Source organism: Lissotriton vulgaris, chromosome 7 (genome assembly GCF_964263255.1).
Source record: "Lissotriton vulgaris chromosome 7, aLisVul1.2, whole genome shotgun sequence".
Lineage (NCBI taxonomy): Eukaryota > Metazoa > Chordata > Amphibia > Caudata > Salamandridae > Lissotriton > Lissotriton vulgaris.
In genome coordinates, this window is record NC_141695.1 from 934,161,234 (window position 1) to 934,186,880 (window position 25,647).

The 25,647-nt window shown below is 47.9% G+C and overlaps 1 protein-coding gene across 1 annotated transcript in view; it reads left to right on the top strand.

Moving 5' to 3' along the window:
* Nucleotides 1-25,647, top strand: part of DIAPH1 (diaphanous related formin 1) — a 1,314,985-nt gene that overhangs the window by 294,035 nt on the left and 995,303 nt on the right. The window contains exon 3 of the mRNA XM_086931364.1: nucleotides 3,033-3,182. Within this exon, the coding sequence (XP_086787490.1) occupies nucleotides 3,033-3,182 (150 nt within the window). The remainder of the gene's footprint in view (nucleotides 1-3,032; nucleotides 3,183-25,647) is intronic.

Here is a 25,647-nt window from a genome sequence, read left to right on the forward strand (position 1 = left end):
TGTACTGGCCTCTGCCGGAGCCTTGTCCCCTATTGGGTTGGTTCTGTCCGCCACGGCCGGTCGTGAGGCTCCTACCACGACCGGCCCCCCTAGAAAAACGTTGTTGGAACACCCTCTTGATGGTGGACTGGGCCTTGTCTAGGGAGGAAAAAGTGGAAACAAACTTCCCCAGCTCCTTTATGAACGGGTCGCAAAACAGGCCGCCTTGCGCGACCGCTCCCGCCTCTGAAGAGGCCAGATCCCTTAACTTGGGATCAAGTTTGATGAGTAGCGAGCGCCGGCGTTCAGTGGAGAGTGCGCAGTTGGCGTTGCCTAGGAAAATACCTGCCCTCTGCGCCCAATTAGACAACACGTCAGGGGCTATAGTAGAGCCCGACGCCTTGGCCTCCTCTGCCATATCCAAGATCTTCGTCAGGGGGCCTATGGTATCCAAAAGCTTATCCTGGCATGACCGCCAAGAGCGGTCGATGCCCTTGCGAGGGTCCTTCACGAACTTAGCCATAAAGGTGGCCATCTTCCCGTCTAGTTCCGGAGTCATGGCCACCTTCCATTCTAGTGTCGGACGTGGACATTCTCCCCGCAGGCAACTACGTGCCTCCTTCTCTAGAGGCTTGCGGAGGCGCCCCGCCACGAACTTCGCTACCTTGTCGCCCGGCGTCCAGGCAGCCGACCTCGGATGGATGATATCGTCCGGGTCTCATACCTGGGGCGTCCTGAGGCAATTCAGCCGAAGTACCGGATGGGTGCCAAGACCGCACTGAGTCCTCCTCGTCGTCTGTGTCCGCAGAGGAGGGCCCTCCCGGAGAGGAATGGTCTGTCCCCATGTGCACTGAAGGGCCCGGGGCCGGGAGCGACGCCGGGGCAGGGTCAGTTGCCTTAGCCAAAAACGCATCCCTAAGGCGTTCGAAGGCGTCCTTATCCACACCCGGCTCACCCCCCGAGCCACTGTCCCTACAGACCTTCTTGGGTGCTCTCGGGTGACTCTCCCCTGGGGACTGGGAACCCGCAGGGGCACCCCCTGGTGCGGGAGCCAGTTTTGAGCACTCCTCCGCAATACGGGCCGAGAGGCGATCTTCCATGGGCCCCACTATCTCCTGCACACACCTGTAGATAGATTGATCCACTGCATCATAAAACTCATCATCCCCCAAATACTGGTGTGTTTCCTCCTCCTCCATATAATACCCTTCCGCCATGCTGCCTACTTGCTATGTCGCGGGAAGGGCGGAAAGTTCTAACTGGCTCTAGGGACCATGGATATGGGCCAACCGGAGGTTAGCAAAGGCTTTTGTCACTGGTAAACCAGGGAGTCTAGTGGCAGCACTCCACCCAGCGCGCCAACCCTCTCAGCAGAGACCGGGTCAAGGCCGCCTCCCTGCGCGCTAGCTAAATGTAAACGCTGGCAAGCGGGCTAACCGCCCGAAGTGCTGAAAAAATACAGCCCGAAGGCGTCAAACGCGGTAATCCGCTTAGTACAGACCCGTTAAGGGCGTAGATCAAATTGGGGCAATACATCCCAACAGGGCGTCAAGGTGAGGCGGCAGAGGAAGGCTCCGGCGTGGCTCTCCTCCTCGGCGCGGCTCCCGTCTGACGGGGAAACCACACGAGGAGGAAAGAGGCCCGACTCCTCCCTCTAGCGGCGAGGAGGTAACACCGCAACTCTCGGGGACAGTCGCGTCAGGGGCGAAGCGTCCCCGCGACAAAATACCAGGGCTCTGAAAGATAAACGTGCACAAGTATATCAATTAAGAGCCCCTAAGCCCAAACACAAAAAATATACCGTGCCTAAAACCCAAAACACCCCCACATTGCAATAACGAGGGAGAGCATTGGAAAAAGCACTTGTACATGGACTGATGGGATATGGAGTTCCCTGAAAGTGTTCTGATTTTTTCTGTTCTTATTAACCCGATGTTGGGTATTATGTGATATATATTTTTTCATGTTTATTGCTTTTCTGGCTGCTATGCGGTGACTTTTGAATAAACAGTGGAGAGAGAAAAGCATAATCTGAAGCCTCCGGTCCTGACATAGAATTGTTTTGTTACAGTGGAAGTCCTGAATTCCTGAGAATGTTTTGGCGGGAACTCTGGTTTGGACCATCTCATCAAATATATGTACGCCTTAAAAGGAGGATTTTGACCTGAATTGGGCATGGAATAAGCAGTATTTCAAAGGCAACCTTGAAATTCCAGTTCTCGGGCTCACCACTTTGTTGTGTTAATAGGGCGTTTAAAGAATTCGCTTCTGACACTCAGAGTGATGTATCGTTTTCTTGCTTCCTATTTGGTATGCTGACTCTTTAATTGCAGGTTTTTTTTGTTCAAACTGCCTTACATAGTATGTAGTTTGATGCTTGGTCACGTTGCTTATAACACTATTTGTTGCCTGTCTTTGATTGCCCACTTTGACTTCTCATACTTAAATAAAGATGTTGGAATTAGGGCCAAATTTGTCTAATGCCATATTGGAATATAGCTGAAAGCAGGTGCCTTGACAGTGAAGGAATCTAGTGGCAGGATTTTGATTCATCGGTGAAAGATTCATGGCTTAAATTTGATTGACTGTATAGCAAGGTTCGTACTAACGGTTTGTTTGAGTGATTGTTTTCAACTTCATACGGCTCTGTGTTCTTCCGAGCCACAAATTTGAAAAGAATGGTCTAGGTCCATTGCTGAACTTGTTTTTTTCCAGGAGTGAACATCCATTATCTGTTGCCTTTTTTATTTGTTTCTTTAATTTTACCTCGTTGGCATCAGATTTTCATGAAGTGTTTTGTGCAAAATAACCTTTTTCTTTGTGAAAGGTGAAAGAATTTGGGTGAGTGCGCCAGTCTTGTTTTCTTCACCTACTTCTGTAATTGGTTAACAGTGTAGACTCATTTTGTATGGTTTGAATACGCATGGCTTTAATATTACAAAGGTCATTTTTCAGGTGTTTTGTTAGAGATCAGAGGTCGCTTGCCAAGTTTTAGGCACTCAAGGTGCTAAATTTAATTGTGATGCTGAATATTGGATGTTCTCTTTTTTCAGTTGGAGAGATTCACCAGCATAAGAATGAAGAAGGATAAGGAGAAGCCATATAGCTCGAACAGGTATTCTGCAACATATACAGATATTCCTGGTCCATCTTTACACGAACTCCCTGATGATACCGTGCTTGTTCTTTTCGAAAAAATGCTGGTAAGTTTCATGATCTTCCTATCCTATATATTTTCAGTTTGACATGCTTTTTGCTCGGTACAACGCAAATGCAAATAATGCCCTTTAGAATGTTCAATACCAAGCGGCATATGTTATGTGTTCTGGAATATGTTGTAATACCTTTTTTATTGTTTACAGCAAACCACAATTGCAGTTCTTTTCATTGCTAACAGTTCTTCTACTGTCAGAGTTAGAAAGTGCACCACAGGCGAAGATAATACTGCACAATTTTTAACGATCTGAAAACATATACATTCCCCCTCCACACCCGGCAGGCTAACCATGCTCCACAGCCCATTTTATATAAAGTAAGACAGTCCATGCATCAGTGACTACTAAAAAGACCAATGTTGTATCTGTGTGTCTAGGATCATCATCAAGGCGGACACTCATCCTATTTCTCCAGCAATATCCGCATACTGTCCCAAACATCTGTAGCCGTGGGTGTTGCAGTTCTTCTGCTAATAGTCAAAAGAGCAGGTATTTCAGCTTGTTTCCATTTTATTAATGCACACAACCACTTCCCTGCACTTGATGCCGCATGAACCACCTTCTTCATGGCAGGATTAGTCCTTGTTACTATCAGTTCCACACCTGTGAACCTACTCTGTTTGGAGGATTGGGGCCTAGAGAACTGTTCCAGCAATCGTTGTACTGGCACCAGTAGGAACTCACGCCTGGAAACCTCCTTCATGATAACCAAAACAGTTCTTCAGTAGGCCTCTAGTATTGTGCACTCCCACCCCATAGGATGAAAGTGGGTACATCTGTCAAGCGCCCCAACGTACATTTTAGTAAGTCTGTGCAGGGAGAACTAGGTTTAATGCAAATAAATCAACTGTGTAACCTGAAAGCGAACATTCCTGCAGATTGTAGACGTTAGGACGTTACACACTGCACCCTCTGTTAAGTCAATACTATGTGGAAAGTGGGAGAAAGGGCAGTGTGCAAGAGTGTGACCCCATACGTGCAGTTCCTCAGTGTAAGGATATATGCCAGCACCTGGGAAGCCTTAGATTCTTGGTCATCTGTATTCCAAGTAGCCTGAATAGCAGATACAAGGGCTGCATGTGCCATGAATTGATCCACCTGGAAACCTGTATCGCCACAGATCTCCTTATAAGAATCTTAGTGCACCCCTGCAAATCACCTATCCAGCTCAAGCCATGATCTCTCTAAAGCTGCCTGTCCTAATGCCTGGTCAGACGGCTGAACGGTGGAAGGCACCACAGAGTGAGGTTCTGCCCCCAGTCTCCCAACATACCTCTGCCATCAGCGATAGACACTTGTAAGACCCTTGAATGGTTCCTGGTGAGTTTCACATCACCTTATATTAATAAAGGCACAAACGTCCCTGGACCAGATGTTATGATTTCTGATTCATCCTGGCCACGTGGGTCACCCTGCCAGCACATTTGTCATATTAATTGGGCCCCCAGATACTAAATTTACATATTGGGAACCCCTATTTCAGTGTTTCCAAAACTTTTTTGACCTGCGGCTCCCTTGACTTATTGGCCTTTGGCCGTGGCTCCCCCTTATGTCATTTTAATTTTATTCGAGTGGCTGGGATATAAGCCCAGCCTCAGCTCACTACCTTAGGATCTCTTGGAGCAGATATTTAAGTTACCCTAGTAAAGACCCATATGTAGTTACTTTTTTTGAAGGAGCCAAAGAAGGAGATTTCCCAGATATTTCTGGGTAGGAAATTGTGGGAAAGCAGACTTTTTGCCTTTTGAATAGAGTTCCATCCAGGGAGGGTTAGGAAGTTTATTTTTGCTCCTTCGATACTGCCTGAGTTATATAGCATGAGGAAAGCCCGTGAATACATATGAAGAAATGGTAAACTATTCTTGCCCTCCATAACAAGGTCTCTTCCTCCTGAGAGCAAAAGGACAACAGCATTTTGAGTTCTTTGGAGACTGTGGACTCATAATGCAGGAAGACTAGCAAATGCTTAATTACAGTAGTAGTAGGGGATTTCGCTAGAAGCAGTTGGCTTCAAGTAGGAGTATAAAACAACCAACCGATCTGAGCCTGTTCTCGCCGGTGCTGATGTGCGCAAAAAATTGCGGTCCCGCCTGAGTGTGAGGTGTCAGACAGTGAGAAGAGGACTGTCTGGTATAATTTATTTTAAATATTTATAAAGCACATGGTTACCGAGGTACTGTTTTTCTGGCGCTAGAAGATTTAGATAAATTAAGAAAGGAGTTATTTAAAATAAATATAAAACATATGTTTTATTGCTCTGTTGAAAATGTCCTCCATCTTAGTGGTGCACATTAGTGAGAGGCCGCACACGGTGGGTTCAGAAGTTAAAAGGAGCACGAAAAACTCTGGCGAAGAGAGGACACGGGGGGTTGTGAGTGCAGAGGGAAGCCGTGTCAATTACCCGTACATCTGTAAAACTTATTTCATCTTTAATATTTGGAAACTGCCCAGATTGTGAAGTTAACAAGTGCATAATGGGCGAGGATGCTTTGACGGAGCAGCCCTGTGAGAAGATAGGTGAAGGTATTTCATTTCATTACACCTTGAAGGACCAGGCAGGGGTTGGGGAGGTTTCAGTCACTATATGTGCAGTGTGATGTCCGTGATAAATGTAATTTTGACTCTGGTTAGCAATACGTCACACACTCAAGTTTATTTCAGTTCCTCATTGTGGCGTGGTGGAGAAGCAGACCAGGACGCGCCTTTAATCTGATTGTTCAAACAAGGGGGGGGGGGGGAAATGTAGTCTATAAATGTTGTTTATATTTTTTCTCTCTCTATGTTCGACTTTAATTCTTCCTGGGCCTTTGGGACCATCCATGCCGCTACCTTGGTGCTGACGAAGCAAACTTTTTGAGGTTCACAACTTTAGAACCTACATTTTATCGTGGGGGAAGGAACTGAGACGGCTTCCCGCACCAGAACCTACGGTGCCGGAACGTGATACTCGGAACGAAGGGATCCTACCTAACTATATTGAGAGGTCTTGCAAAGGTCCAGGAAGAATTAAAGGCGAACATAGAGAGAGAAAAAATATAAACAACATTATTGAATCAGCTGGAGGAATAGAAACCCTCTCAAGCTTATATATATATATCTTCTCAAGGACTCTAGAGGATCGACGTACGCGTTACCGGTTTTACTTTCATTTCGCCCTGAAGAAACTCCCTTGTAGGGAGTGAAACGCGTTGACTGACTCTGTTGCTAATTGCACTGTGACTGTTTTTTAACCCCTTCCATGCTCATGACAAGCTCAGCTCGTCATGAGGTAGCCTGGAGCTGTGCTCATGACGAGCTGAGCTCGTCATGACACCAGCAAAATGGCAATTCCCATCACAGGAGGGGAATTGCCTTAGCAGCCATAGTGTTAAAGAGTGAACAATAATTAATAAAGGATTTTTCATACATTTAAATCGACATTTTTCTTGGACTTCTTTGCTGTGCGCCCCCACACAAGTTAAACAAACATGATTTGTAGAGTGACTTACCTAACTCTATATCTAAGCAGGAGTGGATTGAAGAAATGAAAATGGATCTTATCATGGAAAGTTTAATTAAAATGTGTAAAGAGGGTGTACCCAGACAAAGTACTGTGTCGTCCAGCCTTTGACCTTACGTACAGTTACAGGACGAAATTTCATTGCAGGGAGAGTTTATTTTAGTAAGGGGTGAAAAGTATATACCACCTACATCTCTTAGACCCCGTATAATTGCGTTAGCGCATGAGGGCCAATTGGGCCAAACTCTCACTGGTAAACGCATTGGTGGCCGGGAGTAGATGCGCAGGTCAAGACTTGGGTGGAACAATGTCAGCCCTGCAAGGAATAGGAGAAAAGGTTACAAGTTGGAACAAATCGAAATTCTATGGGACAAATAGTATCTGAGGAAGGTGTATGGCAGAAAATTTGCATTGACTTCATAGGTCCGTTTCATGACTTGCAGGTACTGAGAAATTTGCAATGGTGTTAGTGGATTCAGTTTCTAGATGGGTGGAGGTTGCTTTCATGAAGAGCATCACTGCAGAATCCAGTATTAAGGTTCTTAATGAAATCTTTAGACGTGAAGGAATCCCTTCTATGGTTTTAACGGACAATGGCACACAGCTTACTTCTGGGGTGATGGAAGATTATTTTACATATTTGGGTTTGAAACATTTACGTACCTCACTTTACAACCCACTAGGTAACGGACTTGGAGAGAGGGTGAATAGGCTTGTAAAGGGTACCATGCAACTTGCACTAGCCTCAAATCGTTCAGTACAGAAAGAGATAAAAGAAATGCTGTTGGAATATCGGACAACAATACATAACAATATGTCTAAGACACCTTTTGAACTCATGAGAGGGAGATCAGCAGGTACAAAGTTAATTCCCACATGGTTACAGAAAAAAGTGGTGGGGGTGGATCGCAATGTGTTAAGTAAATGCAATAGTACAACTAACATAGCGAAGGTGACTTGGTTAAAGTGAAACCCAGCGGTAATCGGAGAATCTTTAATAAATTTCGAGGGCCCTACCAAGTAAAATCGGTTGTTGGTAACTATGTAAAGTTACAAAATGGACAAACTTGAAATCTCCGCAGGGTAGCACTTTACCAAAAGAAAGACAAGCGAACAAATGCAGAAATAACACAATCAGGCACTAAAAGTTGTTGTGAAAAAGGAAGGCAGACCGCTTCGTAAGAGTTTCTCCTGCTTATTTAAAAGACTTTGGGCCATATGTATCAAAGGGTTTTCCCCATTCTGTGTCTATGGGAAAATGTGTTCATACATATGGCCCTTTGTTTAATATCTTTGTTTAGGAAAGGAGTGGGGTTACAATGTTTAATGAAACCTTGAAACTTTATATACTGAAACATTTAAGATAGTTTTGACTTAAAAACATCCTTTATGGGGTGTATGTGTACACTTTGTTTTTATGTTTTGATTAATTTTATGTTTATCCATATTGCTTGTTGTTAAAGGAAAGGAGATGTGTTATATTTATATCGTGCTCTTATCTACCTAAGCCTATGTCTCGCGCTGGGCCCGTGACCTGTTTGTGGTGTCATGGGCTGAGCGTTCGGGCTAACGGCGGTTAGATGCCCGTTTGATCCCGGCCTTGCTGGTCGGGTTTTTCTCTACTCTTATACTTGAATAAATTATCATAAGCCCAAGTGACTGCCGTGTACAGACTGCCTTATTTACTACAGTTGTGTTTATAGCAGTGGCGTTTAATTTGCTGAACATCACCCTATCACCAGGATACCAGCTCATACATCAATTGAAATGTGGTCTGTTGAAGCAAAACGGTGCTGATAATGAGGGTATTTTGTTGACTTGAGATGAGCTTCAATACTGTATTCAATAGTGAACCACTTATGAGATTTCCCCTTTTCCAGATGAAGGATATAAAAAATCTAAGCGTTCAGGTGATTCTCGTATCTGCATTTAGCACATTTCTAAAGTTTGTACCGAGGTAGGGGATGCAGTTCAATCATTCCGTGAGCCCAACATCTTTGGTATTGATCTATCTAGATAAGGAGTATCCTACATCGACAACACCCAGCTCATCCTCTCCCTCACCAAGGACCCCATCACCACCAGACTCAACTTCAGGAAGGAATGAAGGAAGTTGCATCCTGGATGAGCAGCAGCTGCCTGAAGCTCAACTCAGAGAAGACAGAGGTCCTCGTCCTTGGACCCTCCCCACTGGACAACACCTGGTGGCCCACCACCCTCGGCAGCCCCCCTCCACCCCCATGGACCACGCCCGAAACCTCTGCATTGTACTCGACTCTTCCTTCTCCATGACCTGACAGGTCACCTCCGTTGCCTCCATCTGCTTCAACACCCTCTGCATCCTCCTAAACACCTTCAAATGGATCCCTCCCAAATCAAGGAAGACCTTCTCCCACACACTCATAACCAGCAGACTGGACTACAGAAACGCCCTCTATGCCGGAATTAACAAGACCCTGCTCCGCAAACTTCAGACTACAGAACACTGCAGCCAGACTCGTCCTCTGCATCCCTCAACATGAACACATCACCCAACACCTGTGTAACCTCCACTGGCTCCCTATTGAGAAGAGAGTAACTTTCCTGATGCTCACCCACACCTACAAATGCCTCCACAACACCGGACCCCGATATCTCAACAATAGAATCTCCTTCCACGTACCAAAGAAGAACCTCCGAACTGCCAACCTCGCCGAACCCCAGCGCATCCGCGGAGCAAGAATGGGCGGAAGAACCTTCTACTACATCGCGGCCAAGACCTGGAATGAGCTGCCAATCTACATCACTCGCCCCTGCCCTGGAAATCTTCAAGAGGACCCTCAAGATCTGGCTCTTTGACTGTCCGGAGCATTCCCCCGTCGCCTTGAGACCCTCACGGTTGAGTAGAGCGCTTGAAAATTCCCTGATTGAGTATGCAACCTGAAGAAATCTGTTGTAAAAAGTTCTAGCACAGTCTGTCTTAGCATGAAAGCTGTGAGATCTGAAAGAAACAGGTTAGTATTAGATTCCTTACCGTAGAATATCCCCAGGCGTCAGACTGGATCCGGAAAATTTTGCGTAGCAGTACCCCTGCGCGTCGGTAGGTGTCGCCTGCGGCTCCGCGTTCGGCTTGAGCGCCGGGATGACGTCGTCGGAGTACTTAGACACCGCCTTCGCGTGCTGACGTCAGTTCTTCTTTTTCCGCGCCAGCATGCGCAGGTCCGGGGAAAATGGTACCCTTTAGTCACTTTTTCGATCCTTTTTGGATCCGTTTCGAGTCTACGACTCCATCGGTGCCAGTAGGGATGCCCGGGTTCAAGCCCTGTGCCGACTGCAGCCTACTGATGCCGGTTACCGACCCCCATCGCCGGTGCCTACATTGCCTGGGACCCGACCACGATGCCAAGTCGTGCCCCGACTGTCGGGCCTTGACTTCGAAGGCTAGGCCCGACTGTCGGTCCTTGACTTCGAAGGCTAGGCGGGAGCAGTCCCGTAAGCGCCTTGAGCTCCGGCAGTCGGCCCCGCGCCGCTCGAGGTCCCGGTCCGGAAGGAGGTCGAGGTACCGGTCGCGGGGCCGGAGTCATCACAGCTCGGCGAGATGACACGACTCGTCGGGCTCCAAGTCCTCAGGTAAGAGGCACAAGAAGTCGAAGAGGCGACATTGCTTTTCTGACAACCCCCGACGCGGCCGAGGGTTTGGGTGACACCGCCCCGCCGGAGCCGCAGGCTTTGCGGCCTGCTCCATACCCGCCGGTCCCTGGGCAGAACGCAACGCCTTCCGTCGCTCTATCTGCCGTCGGGTTCTGCGGCGCCTTCGGGCCAAGCGGCCCTGACTGGGAGCCCAAGCAGATCCGGGTCGCCGCTGGTCGACCTTACGACCCCGCCGCCCCCTAGGGTGTCATCCCCTGCATCGTCCCCGCACGACTCCGTCCCTGGTCCAGCCCTTGGTCTGGATCCGGCGTCGGAGCGGCGTCACTCGACGCTACATTCGGCGCCGGCCGAAGATGAATTCTTCGAGGATCTGGGTCTATCCTTTATCTCTGAGTTTCAGGACATGGACGACGAGGGAGACTGGGGGGGGTCTGTGGACCCCCTGGCACGTGAGTGCCAGTCATTTCAGGACTGGACACAGGAACTAGGGGAAGCCATTTACCTGGATACCTCCCCAGACACTGCTTTTGTCTCCCCTCCTACCGTGGCTACGTAGGAGGGAGCTGCTTATAGTGTGATGCTGATTAGGGCAGCCAAGGCCTTGGCTCTTGAGCTCCCTGTCGCAACAGTGAGGTCTAACATCCTCACAAAGGTCCTTAAACCGCAGGTAAGCTCCCCAGAGCCTCTACTGCCTTTTAATGAGGCTCTCACAGACGTCCTGTTGGGCACTTGGTCCAGGCCCACTACTGTTCCCCCTGTAGATAGGAACGTCGCTAGGCGCCACTGCCCAGCCCCGGGCGACCCTAGTTTCTTGTCCACCCACCCCACCCCGAGAGCCTAGTTATCCAGGCCTCTACTTCCCAATCCGCATTCCTGACGGCACCACCAGATCGGGAATCCAAGAGGTATGAACAGTTCGGTAAGATGATGTTCTCCTCCCTTAGTTTGGGGTTGCGGTCGGTCAACACTGCGTGCCTCGTGGGCCGTTACACCCACTTTTTGTGGGATACGGTTGCAGCCGTGCTGCCAGAGTGCCCGGAGGGAGCCAGGTCGAAACTTGCTCAAGCCCTCGCGGAGGGAAGAGACGTAGCGCGGTACTCTATACGATGTGGACTGGATCCCACGGACTCGCTGGGAAGAGCGATTTCCACCTCTGTGGCGGTTCGCCGCCACGCCTGGCTGAGGTCCGCCAACTTTTCGGCCAATGTCCAAAACCCCCTTATGGACATGCCGTTCGATGGCAGCCACCTGTTTGGTGGCAAGGCAGATCACGCGCTGGAACGCTTCAAGGACTCCAGGGCTAAGGCCAAGTCCTTGGGCCTGTCGACCCTGCGTACACAATCTTCTGCCCAGCGCTCCTTTCGTGACCACGGAAGGGGTGCTCCCACATGTCCTGCCAGCCACGGGCCGCAGACTAACATTCAGCGCGGTGGCGGAAATGGTTACCGTTGCAGCGGTAACAGAGGACAACAGCGCGGCCAGTCCACATCTACCCCAGCAGCATCCGCTTCGAAGCCTTCCTAGTCCAAGCTTACAGACCCATTTAACGCCAGTGGGGGGCAGGGTTCGCCATCATCTCCTCCACTGGGGCACCATCATATCGGACAGGTGGGTGCTGCAAATCGTCCGAAGGGGCTAATCTCTCCCCTTCGAGGCGACCCCTCCAGCCATGCCACCTCAGTACCACCGCGTGTCGGGGGATCACTTGCAACTTCTGCAAGAGGAAGTTTCGGCCCTCTTGGCCAAGGGGGCCATCAAGCAAGTTCCTAGGCCAGAAGTAGGACGTGCTTGTTACTCCCACTACTTTCTGGTTCCCAAGTAGGGCAAAGGGGGTCTACGCCCTATCTTGGACCTAAGGAACGTCAATGGCTTCCTCCGGAAGGAGAAGTTCAAGATGCTGACTTTGGCTCAGGTCTTAGCTGCCCTGGACCCGGGAGACTGGATGGTAGCGTTGGACTTGCAGGACGCATATTTTACATCCGCGTCCTGCCGGGCACTGGCGCCACCTGCGGTTCACAGTAGGCCACAAGCACTTTCAGTTTACCGTGCTCCCCTTCGACCTTACCAGTGCCCCACGGGTGTTCACGAAAGTGATGGAGGTGGTCGCAGCTCTTCTGCGCAGGTTAGGGATGTCAGTCTTCCCCTACATCGACGACTGGTTGTTGAAGGTGGGCTCGCACCAGACAGTCTTCAGCCACCTCCAGACTACGGCCGACCTCCTCCTGCACCTGCTGGGGTTCTCCATCAATGTGCCGAAGTCACACCTGTGTCCCTCTCAGAAGCTCCTCTTCATTAGAGCGGTTCTAGACTCGGCGCAGTTTCGGGTTTATCCTCCCGAACAGCTGGTTTGGGATATTCAGGCTCTGATTCCGATCTTTCAGCCGTTATCCCGTGTCTCGGTCAGGTTGACGCTGCGGCTTCTGGGGCTGATGGCCTCCTACATCCTTCTGGTGCATCACGCCAGGTGGCGGATGCGGGCTCTGCAGTGGGACCTGAAGTTTCAGTGGGCCCAGCATCAGGGCAACTTGTCTGACCATGTCTTGATCTCGGAGGGCACTGCAAGACAGTTGCAGTGGTGGCTCACGGACCGCGATTGGGTCAGCGGCAGATCTCTCTCCCTACCCCAACCGGAGCACATAGTTGTGACGGACGCGTCCCTCCAGGGCTGGGGGGGCCACATGGGAGAGGCAGAGATCAGAGGCCTCAGGTCTCCGGCGGAGTCCCGGCTCCACATCAACCTTCTGGAGTTGCAGGTGATTCGGCTTGCACTGAAGGCCTCCCCTCTGTCAGGGGAGTGTAGTGCAGGTGTTCACAGACAACACCACCGCCATGTGGTACTGCAACAAACAGGGTGGGGTGGGGTCATGGACCCTATACCAGGAGGCTCTGCTCCTCTGGCAGTGGCTGGAATATCAGGGCATGACCCTGGTGGTTCAACACCTAGCAGGTTCTGTCAACGCCAGAGCGGCAAACTCTGCCGTCGGTGCATGATGGATCCCGAATGGCGTCTGAACTCGGACGTGGCGCAAGGCTTCTTTCAGCAGTGGGGAGAGCCTTGGTTAGATCTATCCGCCACAGAAGAGAACGGGCAATGTCATCAGTTCTGCGTGTTGGAATTTCCAAGGCGGCACTCGCTCTGAGACGCTTTTCGTTGTGAGTGGAGCTGCGGTCTGTTATACGCCTTTCCTCCTATACCACTTCTGCCCAGAGTGCTGAAGAAGATCAGACGCAACCGGGCCCAAGTCATCCTTGTGGCTCCGGACTGTTCACGAAGATACTGGTATCCCGAGCTACTCAGCATGTCTGTCGATCCCCGAGTCGTCTGCCTCTTCAGGAGGACCTTCTGTCGCAGCAGAAGGGAATGGCCCTTCACCTGAACCTGTCTAGTCTCCATTTACATGCGTGGAGATTGAGCGGCGGCAGTTGAGGCCATTTGACTTGCCTTCTGAAGTCTGTAATGTGATTCTGGCAGCCAGGCGTCCACCACAAAATCTGTAAACGACTGCAGGTAGAAGAAATTTGTGGCATGGTGCACAGCAAAGGCTGTGGATCCCCTTTCTGCCCCTCTTTGAGGTTCCCCTCTTTCTTTTTACTCTTGCCCAGCAGGGCTCTGCTCTGGGCACTATAAAGGGCTACCTCTCTGCCATTTTCGCCTTCTTAAGGCTCCCTTATCAGCCCTCTTTGTTCAAGTCCCCAGTTGTAAATAGGTTTTTGAAGGGCATCACTCATATGGTCCCTCCTGTTCCTTTCGTGATGCCTCAGTGGGACTTGAACCTTGTTCTGACTTATCTGATGTGCGCTCCCTTCGAGCCACTTCATAACTGTTCTCTTCGTCTCCTTACTCTTCAGACTGCATTCCTGGTTGCCATCACTTCTGCTAGGAGAGTGAGTGAGCTCCAGGCTCTTTCTTCCCAACCTCGTTTCCTTTCTGTCCATCCGGACAAAGTTGTGTTGCGGACGCAACTCTCTTTCCTGCCCAAGGTAGTCACAGCCTTCCACATCAGGCAGTCCATCACTTTGCCCACCTTCTTTCCGCCTCCGCATCCCTCAAAAGAGGAAGAGAGGCTCCACTATCTGGACCCAAAACGTGCGCTCTCATTCTATCTGGACCGCACACGCCAGTTCCGGTGGATGACCAACTCTTTGTTGGGTACGTGGGCGGTGCACAAACGGACCTTTTCTCGATGGGTCGTTTTGTGCATCAAGGCTTGTTACTCTTTGGCTCGAAAGGAGCCTCCTGTGGTGCTACGTGCCCATTCCACTCGGGCCACGGCGGCTACTACTCCCCTGGGTCGGGGAGTCCCCTTGCAGGACATCTGTCAGGCAGCTACGTGGGTCTCGCTGCACACGTTCGCAAGACACTACTGCCTGGACAGCCAAGTCCGGCGAGATGGCTTTTTCGGCCGTTCCCTTCTCCAGGACTTTCTGGTGTGATCATTATTTCGCAGACCCACCACTGGGGTTGGTATTGCTGGGGTATCTATTCTAAGGTAATGAATCGAATACTAACCTGCTTCTTTCAGATGCACAAGTTACTTACCTTCAGTAACGATATATCTGTAAGAAACAGTAGTTAGTATTAGATTCATTATCGCGCCACCCATCCTCCCCGTTCTGCGAACCGATATCTAGGGTCAGAGGGAAAGCTCTTGATTGATTTGAGAGCTATTTGGCAGAAAGATCTACTTCTGTCGTAGTGGACACCTTTACCTCAGGCAGTCATTCTGTGACTGTAGAGGTCCCTCAGTGCTCCATTCTAAGCCCTATGTGTTTCAGTCTCTATCTAACCCCTTTGGCGGCGATCATTAGATCTTACGGCTTTGAGACCTTGTCATATGCCGACGACCCACAATTATTTGTCACCTGCGTCTCTGATTACGTCGGCACCAGATCCCGCTTTAAAAACTGTATGGCCCGGATAAATGAATGGATGATTATAAATAAGTTACAGCTTGTTGTGCCTGTAGCCATGTGTGTAGCCGTGGTTGGCATAATACCACAGAAGATGGTTGGCAAAAGGACGGAAGGTCCAGCGGCACGCATGCGCATGAACTAACGCATGCGTAGTATGACATAATTTAAGCCTGCCTCGCGCCCTCGGAAGTGCTTCGCGTTCGAATTAGGTTCCTGATTTCGTTCCGGGTCATGGTGAAGGCGTCCGAGGAGGTGTAGGCGTTGTGTGGGGCTTTACGGCTGCGGGGCATCGTCCGATGCGATAATCGGTATTCTGCAAGTAGGGTCGGTTTGCGTCCGACTTCTTTGTCTTGAAACTTCCTATGCTCATAATATTGTCTAGCGTTTCGGTCTTTTTTTCCTTTTTCTTGTTTTTTGGGTCTGATTGTTACTCGATACCTGTTTGTTGGAAAGTCTGTACAACAGGATAGAGTGGCCTTTTGTTTACCTGTTAATAATTTCCTTTTGGGTTCTCATAGAATTTGAGAATCTATGTAAATGCTGAATAAAAGCATTTCTTGAATACGCTCTATAGTATTTTGTACTTGGTTTGTGAATGTCCAACAAACCTTTAGGAGAGCGTTAGTATATGCTGTATCTAACTTCTGACTTTGCTTATTGATTATAAAGAGTTCGAGTCCAGTCCATACTAAGATGAGCCTTTCGATACATAGAGAGATTTACATATTCATTATATGCATCAGCATAATATCTTTTGTTTTTCTATTTTTAGGATTCCATAACCTCTACCACAAAACCCCCCTGTACAAAAGTGCAGACCTCAGAGGGAAACCTTAATGCTTAAAGTTCTCCTTGATTAAGGTATCTATACAGCCACTCTACTAGATAAGTCACCATAGAGCAAAGGGAGGGGGTCTGATATTAATTACTTGTGTTCTCTTTACACAGCTGCCATGTTTTCCTGAAGCGCAGAATTCCTGATCTCGTTGAAGACTGCAGAAGCCTTGTTTTCTCCCAATTATCCTTGTTTTGTTTCCCTCTTTCCCCCTGGTCACCATTCACTGTGTTGGTATTGTAATTAACACATGCTGGTGATGGGGTGAAGGTGTGGAATTCTCTTCTGGTTCCTTGACGCTCCTGAGACAACAGACAGAAGCATTACACAGCTAAACAGCAACAAATCTGAAATAATCCTGTTCGGAAGAGCGGAGGACTTCTGGTCACACGACTGGTGGCCCTCCAAATTAGGAACATGCCCCTCTCCTAAGTCAGCTGTACGAAATCTGGGCATCACCATTGATCGCTCTCTGCTTCTGGATCATGCGCAATCTTCGTAAGATTTCTAAGTGGCTACCCGTCGAGGCAAGGAAACCGCTGGTGCAGGGCCTTATTATCAGTCGCTTAGACTATGGAAACGCCCTGTTTACCGCCCTGAACGAGGATCTGCTATCCAAACTCCAGATTCTGCAGAATACTGCTGCTAGACTTGTTCTTAATCTTCCCCGCAGATCACCATCTTCTCCCAACTTACGGACCCTTCACTGGCTCCCGATCCGACAGATGCCACTTTAAAATCTTGAGCTTAGCCCATAGGACAATGTATGATGTATGATGTCGGCCCTTACTATTTAAAACACAAACTGAAATGGTATGTACCAGGAAGATCATTAAGATCAAGCACAAGATCTTACCTTGCTCAGCCTCGGATCTGAACTTTAAGCAATGGAGGCCGTTCCTTTTCCTATCTTGTGGAACAAACTGCCTGTACATATTTCATCTATAACGGATCACAAAGGTTTCCGAAAAAAACTCCAAACCTGGCTCTCCGCCCCCCCATTAACTAGCCTCAGATTGTTGACTGTTGTATTAGTCTTCTTTTGCTGCTAGCGCCATGAGACCTCACAGTGATTTGTGCGGTATATAAGAACATTTGACATTTGAGGGTTAAGGTCATCCTCTTTCAGGGCCCTAGTTTTCATGGCACCTGTGTTGGTTTTTATCATTGCTCTGCGTTTCTGGCGCAGAAAAGCTGTGTATAAGATCTGACGTCGGCGCGCGAGTGCGGCGTCTAAGTACTCCGACGACGTCATCCCGGCGCCAACAACGCTGACAACGGACGAGGAGCCGCACACGATGCCTACCGACGCGCAGGCGTACTGCTACGCAAAATTTTCCGGATCCAGTCTGACTCCTGGGGATATTCTAAGGTAAGGAATCTAATACTAACTACTGTTTCTTACAGATATATCGTTACCGAAGATAAGTAACTTGTGCTTCTGTGTTGATCTTTCGCAGTTTTGAAATATCAATTGAAGGAGATGGCTAATCTGCTAGATTTGTTCCTGGGGACAAGCAAGTAGATGTGTTGTAGATGCTGGCACAGGACTACTGATCCCGAACATTATATATTATAGCAGATCTACAAATAGGAAGTTTAGTAACTGTTCTTGTCTTGTCTAGATGGTATCCTGCATTTTGAGTGCACCATGGTTGTCCTGTGGCCAAGGTCTTTTGCAGGAATGCAGTCAAGAATCTCTCACCATCTCCCCCATCGGCTTTGCTGCTTTGCACTTGGGGTTGTAGTATTTTGACAATTGGTTTTGTGGCAAGATTTTTGTGGAGGAACTAGTGTATGTCCGACAGGGCCTAAGAAGTTATGCATTTCAATCTCTTGTCTGTATTCTGTATCTTGCTTCAGCAGAACTTCAAGGATATTTTTGTTAGTCTTTTTTTAATGTAGTTTTATAATGAAGGACGAAAGCAGTGATGAAAACGTACAGTGCAAAGTTTCTTTTTTGAGATCTCTTGCATAGTCTTGGGAAACAAATGTCATGGTCTTTGGTTTAACTTACTCTAAACTGCTGCACTCTTTGGATATGTGACTTGGAAGACCTTGCAGCTAATACTCTTGTAATAAGTTAATGGAAACCATCACTTCAGTCGATGAGCTCTATATGAAATTTTATGGAGATAAAGAAACTTTAAGGGTAAATACCAGATTTGCTCCAAATGTAGTGTATTGAATTCCTTCTTGATACGTCTAATTTATTACCTTTTTCGTAGAAAAAAACACACACGCTCTGCAGAGAGCTCTATATACACTTAATGTTAACGGGACCTTGCATTTTTTTTGTCATAACTTCGTGACCTACTGCAGACCAAAGGAAGTCCTGGCTTGGTTGAATTCTGCAGTAACCAGATGACTGGTATCATGCATCTAATTTGTCTATGAGAAAGCCAACGGGAACATGGTTAGAAGAGTAAAAGCTCACCTAGAGGGTAATCCATTATGACTGCTTCCCTGTTGAATACATTGTTTACAGAGGTATGCAAAGCAGCAACATGTTTTCAGATTGTATTCTACGTACCTCTTTTCCTTCCTGGATATGAATGCTAATATGAACACCCATGTTGGACAAGTGATGAGGAAGATATTTGATATTTGATATTTTGTGGGTATTTGTAAAGCGCGAGCGTTCGCTCCCAGGGGAGCATCATGGCGCTGGGCGAGTTACGGAGGAATAACTGAGAAAAGTGGTGAATAAAAGATAGAGCTAGATGGCAGCCAGGACAGAGGAGTCTGATAGTTTGTAGACCCATGTCTTAAGAAGTTTCCTGAAGTTGTTCTCATTGTTGATGACTCTGAGGTCAATGGGTAAGGTGTTCCAGGCTTTAGCTGCCAGAACATTAAAGGATTTTCCTCCTCTGGTCTTATATTTAAATCTGGGGATTTGGACAAGGTTAGTCCCAGAAGATCTCAGGCAGCGCGAAGGATTGTAGCGCTTGAAGCGGTTTACAAAATAGCGGGGTCCTGTATTTTGCATGGTTTTGTGGACTGTGAGAAGCAGTTTGAAAAAGATTCTTTTGTGCAGTGGCATCCAATGAAGTGAATTCAGGGCTGCAGATGCAGATGACCTTCTGGGGAGTTGTAGAACCAGTCGAGCTGCAGCATGTTGTAGACTCTGCAGCTTCCTGAGGGTAGATTTTTTCACCCCAGCCATAAGGCCGTTGCAGTAGTCAAGTCGGGAGAGTAGGAGAGCTACCGCGACTGACTTTCTGGCTGCAATTGGGAGGAAATCAAAGAATTTCCTCAGGGATTTTATTAGTCCAAAACATCGACCGGCAGTGATCTTGACGTGGTCGTCAAAAGTAAGGGAGGAGTCAAATTGTACGCCCAGATTTCTGGCTGCTGTAACTGCACTAGGAGGAGCCTCGGAGCCTGTGGGCCACCAATCTTTAGGGGAGAAAGAAATATTCTTGCCTATTGGGATGATCTCTGTCTTTGCCCTATTGCATCTAAGATGATTAGTGTTTAGCCATACAAAGACATCGGAGAGGCAGTTTTTAAAGCGGAGCTCTGCGTCCGTACGCTGTTTGTCGATGGTGACGACCAATTGCGTGTCGTCAGCGTAGGACGTAACCAGGATACCATGTGACTCTATCACAGCTAAGAGGGGTGCCATGTAGATATTAAAAAATAGGGGGCTCAATATGGACCCCTGGGGCACTCCAGATGTAATTGGCTTTTCGCTGGAAAGATATGGTCCAAGTGCTACGGTCTGGGACCTGTTTGATAGGAATGATGAGATCCAAGCCAGGGCTGAGTCTGTCACGCCGATCTCTCGCATTCGATTGATTAGAATAACGTGCGAGATGGTGTCGAATGCCGCTGTGAGATCCAACAGGATGAGGACAGCTTGCTTGCCCTCATCCTGTAGGAATTTAATGGAGTCAGTAAGCTCGATCAAAGCTGTTTCGGTCGAGTGACCGGAGCGGAAGCCCGATTGCTGTGGATGCAGGATGTTATGGGCTTCTGTGAAGGTTTTAAGCTCCTCGTGCACTAAATGCTCCGTGACTTTGCCTAGGAAAGGAAGTAGGGAGATAGGCCGCATATTAGTCAGGTCTGTAGGTGGTTTATTCTGTTTTTTCAACAGAGGTTTGACAGTGGCCTTCTTCCATTCGGCAGGTACAATTCCGGATGCAAGGGATTCATTAATGATTCCATTGATGTGGGGATTGACTGTATCAATCAGGTGATGAAGGATGATAGGAGGACAGGAGTCCGTAGGTGCTCCTGATTTACAGGCGCGGATTGCCTTGCTTGTCTGTTGCAAGGATACTGGTTTAAAACTGGAGAGAGGAAGGTGATTGACTGTGACTTGTGTGGTGGTCGTCGGGGGTAGAGGAAAGTCTTTCTGAATGTTGACAATTTTGTCAACAAAGTAGTCTGCAATTTGGTTGCAGAGACTCTCTGACGGAGGTATGTCAACGGTAAGAGCTTTTGGGTGGGTGAAGGACTGGACTATGGTGAAGATGGTTTTTTGGTTTTGGTGCGCTTCCATTATGAGATTAGTGAAATAGTTCTTTTTAGCTGCTTTGATGTCAGAGATATACTTTTCTCTGTTGAACATAGCGAGTTTTGGAGGCCGTGTCATATGTTTGTCTCCAGTGTCTTTCAAGTCTCCGGCATTGGAGGTGGCTATCTGCCAGGGTCTTAGTGTACCCTGGGGCATTGGGTTTTTTTTTCTTGGGTCCCTTTCCTTGGTTGTTTTTGGGTTCAGAGTTAACCGCAACTATTTGGTGCATCCAGGTGTGGAAGTTGCATGAGTCAGCTTCGACATCTCCAGTTAGTGCGGGGGGTAGGGGCAACGGTTTTGGCTCAAGCTGTATACGTTCTGCCACCTTCTTCCAGTTGACTGTGTAAGCGGCTTGGGTGTGTCTGGGGTTAGATGGGGGAGCAGTGGGTGTCGTGATGTCAAAGGGGATGAAAAAATGATCGGTCCAAATTAAGGGCAGTGGAAGGGAGGTGGCAAGGGTAGGGATATTAGAACAGATGCCGTCAATGGTATGACCAGCGCTATGGGTGGCCATATTGATAAGTTGGGGGAGGCCGAAGATGTTCAGGGACTGTAAAAAGGAAATGACGTGGGGGTCAGTGGATGATTCCATGTGTAAATTCATATCGCCAAGGAGCATGAAATTAGAGTATTGTAACATAAGTGCGCCTAGGGCCTCGTCCAGAGAGTTGAGGAAAGAGGAGGGGTTGCCCGGAGGACGATAGAGAAGTCCAGCCGAGAGAGAGAACGATGGAGTAATTTTAATTGAGAAACCCAGACTTTCAACGTCTTTAAGATGGTATAGGTCGAATGTGTGGCAAGGAAATATATCCTTGATTATTAATGCTATCCCACCACCTCGACCTGAGGGTCTGTCCCTTCTAAGAATAGTGTAACCTGGGGGGAGGGCAATAGCCAGGTCAGGGTTGGAAGAATCGTTAAGCCAACTTTCCGTAATAAACAAGGCATCCAGCTCTTGGTTTAGTATTAAGTCGTGTACATCTTGGCAATGGCAGGCTAAGGACCTGGCATTAACCAGACCTCCCTTGAAGAGGGTGGGGCGAGTCTTTGGAGGGGCGTGCATATCGTCGACGCCATTTGTGGGTATCAGAGGTGTCCATTTACAGCAAGGACATAACAGAGGGCTGGAGGAGGGGTCAATATGGGGGCAAGCATGACCATGGGGGGCGGGTGGAGGGCGTAGGGACAATAAATGATTGTTGTCATACCTGATGACGGGTTTTGGACCGACAGCGTGCCCTGCGCCCAGCGCGATCCGGTCGCGGACGGGCGCAGACGGGCTTGGCTTAGGCGCGGCTTCGGCGCGCATCCGGCGCGCCCGCTGCGCCAGCCCGCTGCGCCGTCTGGCCGGATTGCACATGATATAGGGAGAAAAGGGGGCGGGAGTATAGCGCGACTAGAGCGCTCTCCCTGCCTCCCTCAAGATGGCGCCCACCGTCGCCGGTGTTAGAACAAAGCGGGAATGGCGAAAAAGTAGAGATTTTAGAGTGGTAGCAGTGTCAGTGTGCCTACTAAAGTATTTCCCCTTAGCTACAAGCAAGTCCCCCAAATTAAGGAAGAATAAAAGAATAAAAAACAATTAAGTTTACAATTTGCACAAAGCGTATTTCAAAGTTTCCACGTTGCAATTAATTAATTCACCACAGTTTCCAGGAAGAACGTCTCGTGAGGTAAATTTACCTACTCACTTACCTACCAGATATTTACTTATTGGCAATATACACAGATGGCATGGACCTTTCAAAGATCCCATGTTAAAGAAAAAAGTAAGGCTCTTGTAAATGTAGATTTATCATGCAGCCCCCTTTACCTACTTGCTGAGAGTCTGGATAAAATGTGGTGGAGTTAATTGCTGATACAGGATGTGTGTGTATGTGAAATTATGTACTAGGAGTGTGAAAAAGAGCCCTGTTGATGGATGGACATCTGAGAGTAACCTGCGGATAACTGATTCAAATTCCAGAGAACTGTATTTGAAGGTAAGTAACTTTGTTTTCCCTCTTGATGGACATCTTCTTTAAATTCATGCACTTACATGCAACCAGGTATCTTGTTTTCTAAATGCTTTATGTAAGTTCATGGCATTTCTATAGCGCAAACCTAGCCAAAAGGCAGTGGAGCGCTGCATGGTGTCAAAGACTGGTATAAAGTCCACGACTGATAAGAGCTGGTTTGTTTACAGTTAACACGTTGAGATCTAGTGTTCTTTAAAGAGATGAGTCTGTTAGTCTTGTCTAAATTGGAGAAGTGTTGGGGTGGTCTTGATGGATCGATATAGGCCTGCTGCCCTGTTTTCATCATCTTTATAGTTCTTAGTGTGTAATGTTGTGTCCTGGTTGCAGGTGTGTCAAGAACCACCAGAGATAGTGAGCTTGTCTTCAAGATAAGGTACTTATGAAACTGGGCACTCCAGATGAACGATTCTCCAATGTTGCTTTAGACTTTTCTCTTGAACACAGAGGCTTTTTGGTTTCCTGGAGGTAATAGGACAGTATTTCCTCTTATGGGCTCTACTGCATATCATCCCGCTACTCTTCTTATTTTTTCCTTTTTGGTTTTATAAAGGAGATTGAAAGAATTTTCACATCTTTTTATTTATCAAGTCATTTCAAATATATTATGATAAAAATAGTAACATTTTATTCCAACCTTATGGCATATATAAAAAAAACATAAATTAGATGGTAATGAATTAAAAAATGTTTTGCACTATCCAGTACATAGATGGAAATGTGTACTTTTTAGTAATTTAAAGAAAGTACTCCTGATGAAGAACTAACCTTACCAAATCGGAGCCTTTTGCTTAGGTTCATAATGCAGAACATCATGGTTTCATTCTGTTTCCTCTATTTTAACAGTATCTACTGAAAGATGATGAGATCAAGAAAATGCACCGTTAAATGAGATCAATGTCAGTCTTTTCTTGTTTAGAAATTACTTAAAATGGCTGCTGAGAACCTTGCAAAACCTGATACTAAAGACAGAGACCAAAGAGTGCTTGGAGACGAAATGAAAATTGTGCTTCCCCTTGCCTGCAGCAGTGATCGTTCCCCAGAGTGCACCAGAATAGTGAAGCAGGGGACTGTGACGTGGTTGAGTGCAGCTTGTTCAGGAGGTTACTGAGCATTAAAGGGTACACAAGCTGCTTGATGATGCGCTGTGGTGTTCAAGAATGCCATGAGGTAAACTTACTTTTTGCCTCTGTGATTGGAGAAAGCATGCCTTGGTATCAACTACGATTCTGTTATGATTTATTTATTTATTTATTTATTTATTGTGAAGCTTATAAAGCGCGCAGCTACCCCCAATGGGGGTGTCCCGGCGCTGCGGACTTAAAGCAGCATAAATATCTAGCGCGGCTATAGGTTGGAGAACAGCCAGGTTTTTAGATTGCGCCGGAACACAGATTCAGATTGTCAACCGTAGACACAGTGGTAGGCTGTTCAACAGTTTAGCAGGCACAACGGCAAAAGCTCTGCCCCCCATTCTGGAGCGGCAGAAACTGGGAGGGCGGAGAAGGCAGAGGTGATTGGATCTAGGAGCTCGAACAGACTCAACAGGCTTGAGCCGGGATCTGAGATAAGCAGGCCCTTCTCCTTTTAACGCCTTGAAAGCCAGGACCAAGGCCTTAAACTGAATGTGGTAGGTCACCGGCAACCAGTGTAATTTCATCAGATGAGGGGCTATTGAGTGACGATAGGGGATGTTACATATCAGCCTTGCTGCAGCATTCTGCACAATATGAAAACGTTTGATCAGATAGGCTGGAGCTCCCACATAGAGGCTATTGGCGTAATCCAAGTGAGATGTAATAAGAACATGGGTGACGGTCCTATGTGAATCCAGAGGCAGGAAAGGGAGAATTTTGCTGATCATACGAAGTTTGCCAAAGGATGTAGAGGTGACCTTATTAATTTGAGTCTTGCATGACTTTTCATTGTCAAATTGGAAACCCGGATTTCGAGCTGAATTTACCGGTACCGGGGGAGCGTTAAGCTCACCCGGCCACCACAGCAGGGGAGGAAGTGGAGCACTTTGATTGAAAAACAGCACCTCGGTTTTATCCGTATTGAGCTTGAGGTTATTGAGGGTCATCCACAATGAAATGTTAGCCAGGCAGCGTCGGAAATTGGCAAAGCTAACGTCTGAGTGATCTCCAAAAGAAAATACAAGCTGAGTGTCATCCACATAGGAGATTACTCTGACCCCCAAAGATTCTACTGCCTCAGCCAGAGGCGATAGATAGACCAATTAAAAAAAAGAGGGCTCAGTGCGGAACCCTGAGGGACACCGCAGCAGAGTGTTTTTTTCTCGGAGACAAAAGGTTGGAGGAAGATCTGCTGAGTTCGACCACTCAAAGTTCTGATCCAAGCCAGGGGGGAACCCCGTATCCCAAGATTGTATAGCCTATCAATCAGGATAGCATGGGGACCGTATCGAAAGCCGCGGACAGGTCAAGGAGCACCAGCATGGCCTCCTCGCCTGCATCCACGCATTCGCGGACAGTCTCAGTTACCTCCAACAGAGCGGTCTCGGGACTGTAACCGGACCTGAATCCGGATTGTGAGTCGTGAAACAGTTGTCTGGCCTCCAGGTAGCCAGACAGTTGTTCTTGCACGACTTTCTCAAGTATGTTGGCTCGTTTAGGAAGGAGAGAAATAGGACGGTAGTTGCTGAACACCGCAGGATTGGCGTCCGCTTTCTTCAGAATGGGGATCAACATGGCCTGTTTCCAAGATGTGGGTAACAGACCTGTAAGTAATGAAGAGTTCCAGATTGAATTCAGTGGGGCAGTAATGAGGAGAGCGAGAGAGCTAAGCCCCTGGGCAGGAACCGGGTCCAGCGGGGACCCCGATTTGCACAACCGCATTTTCATCAGGGATGTTTCCATTTATTGAAGTCCTACCTTGGATTATAGCATTGTTGTTGTGCATAGCAGAGCATATTAAGCCCCATTGGGTAAATTTCTATCCCGCTAATGTGGGCTTTGGTAGTGTCACGCTGGGTTAGTGCATCTTTTTCTACTCCCTTGCCACACTCTGCTGAGATATCT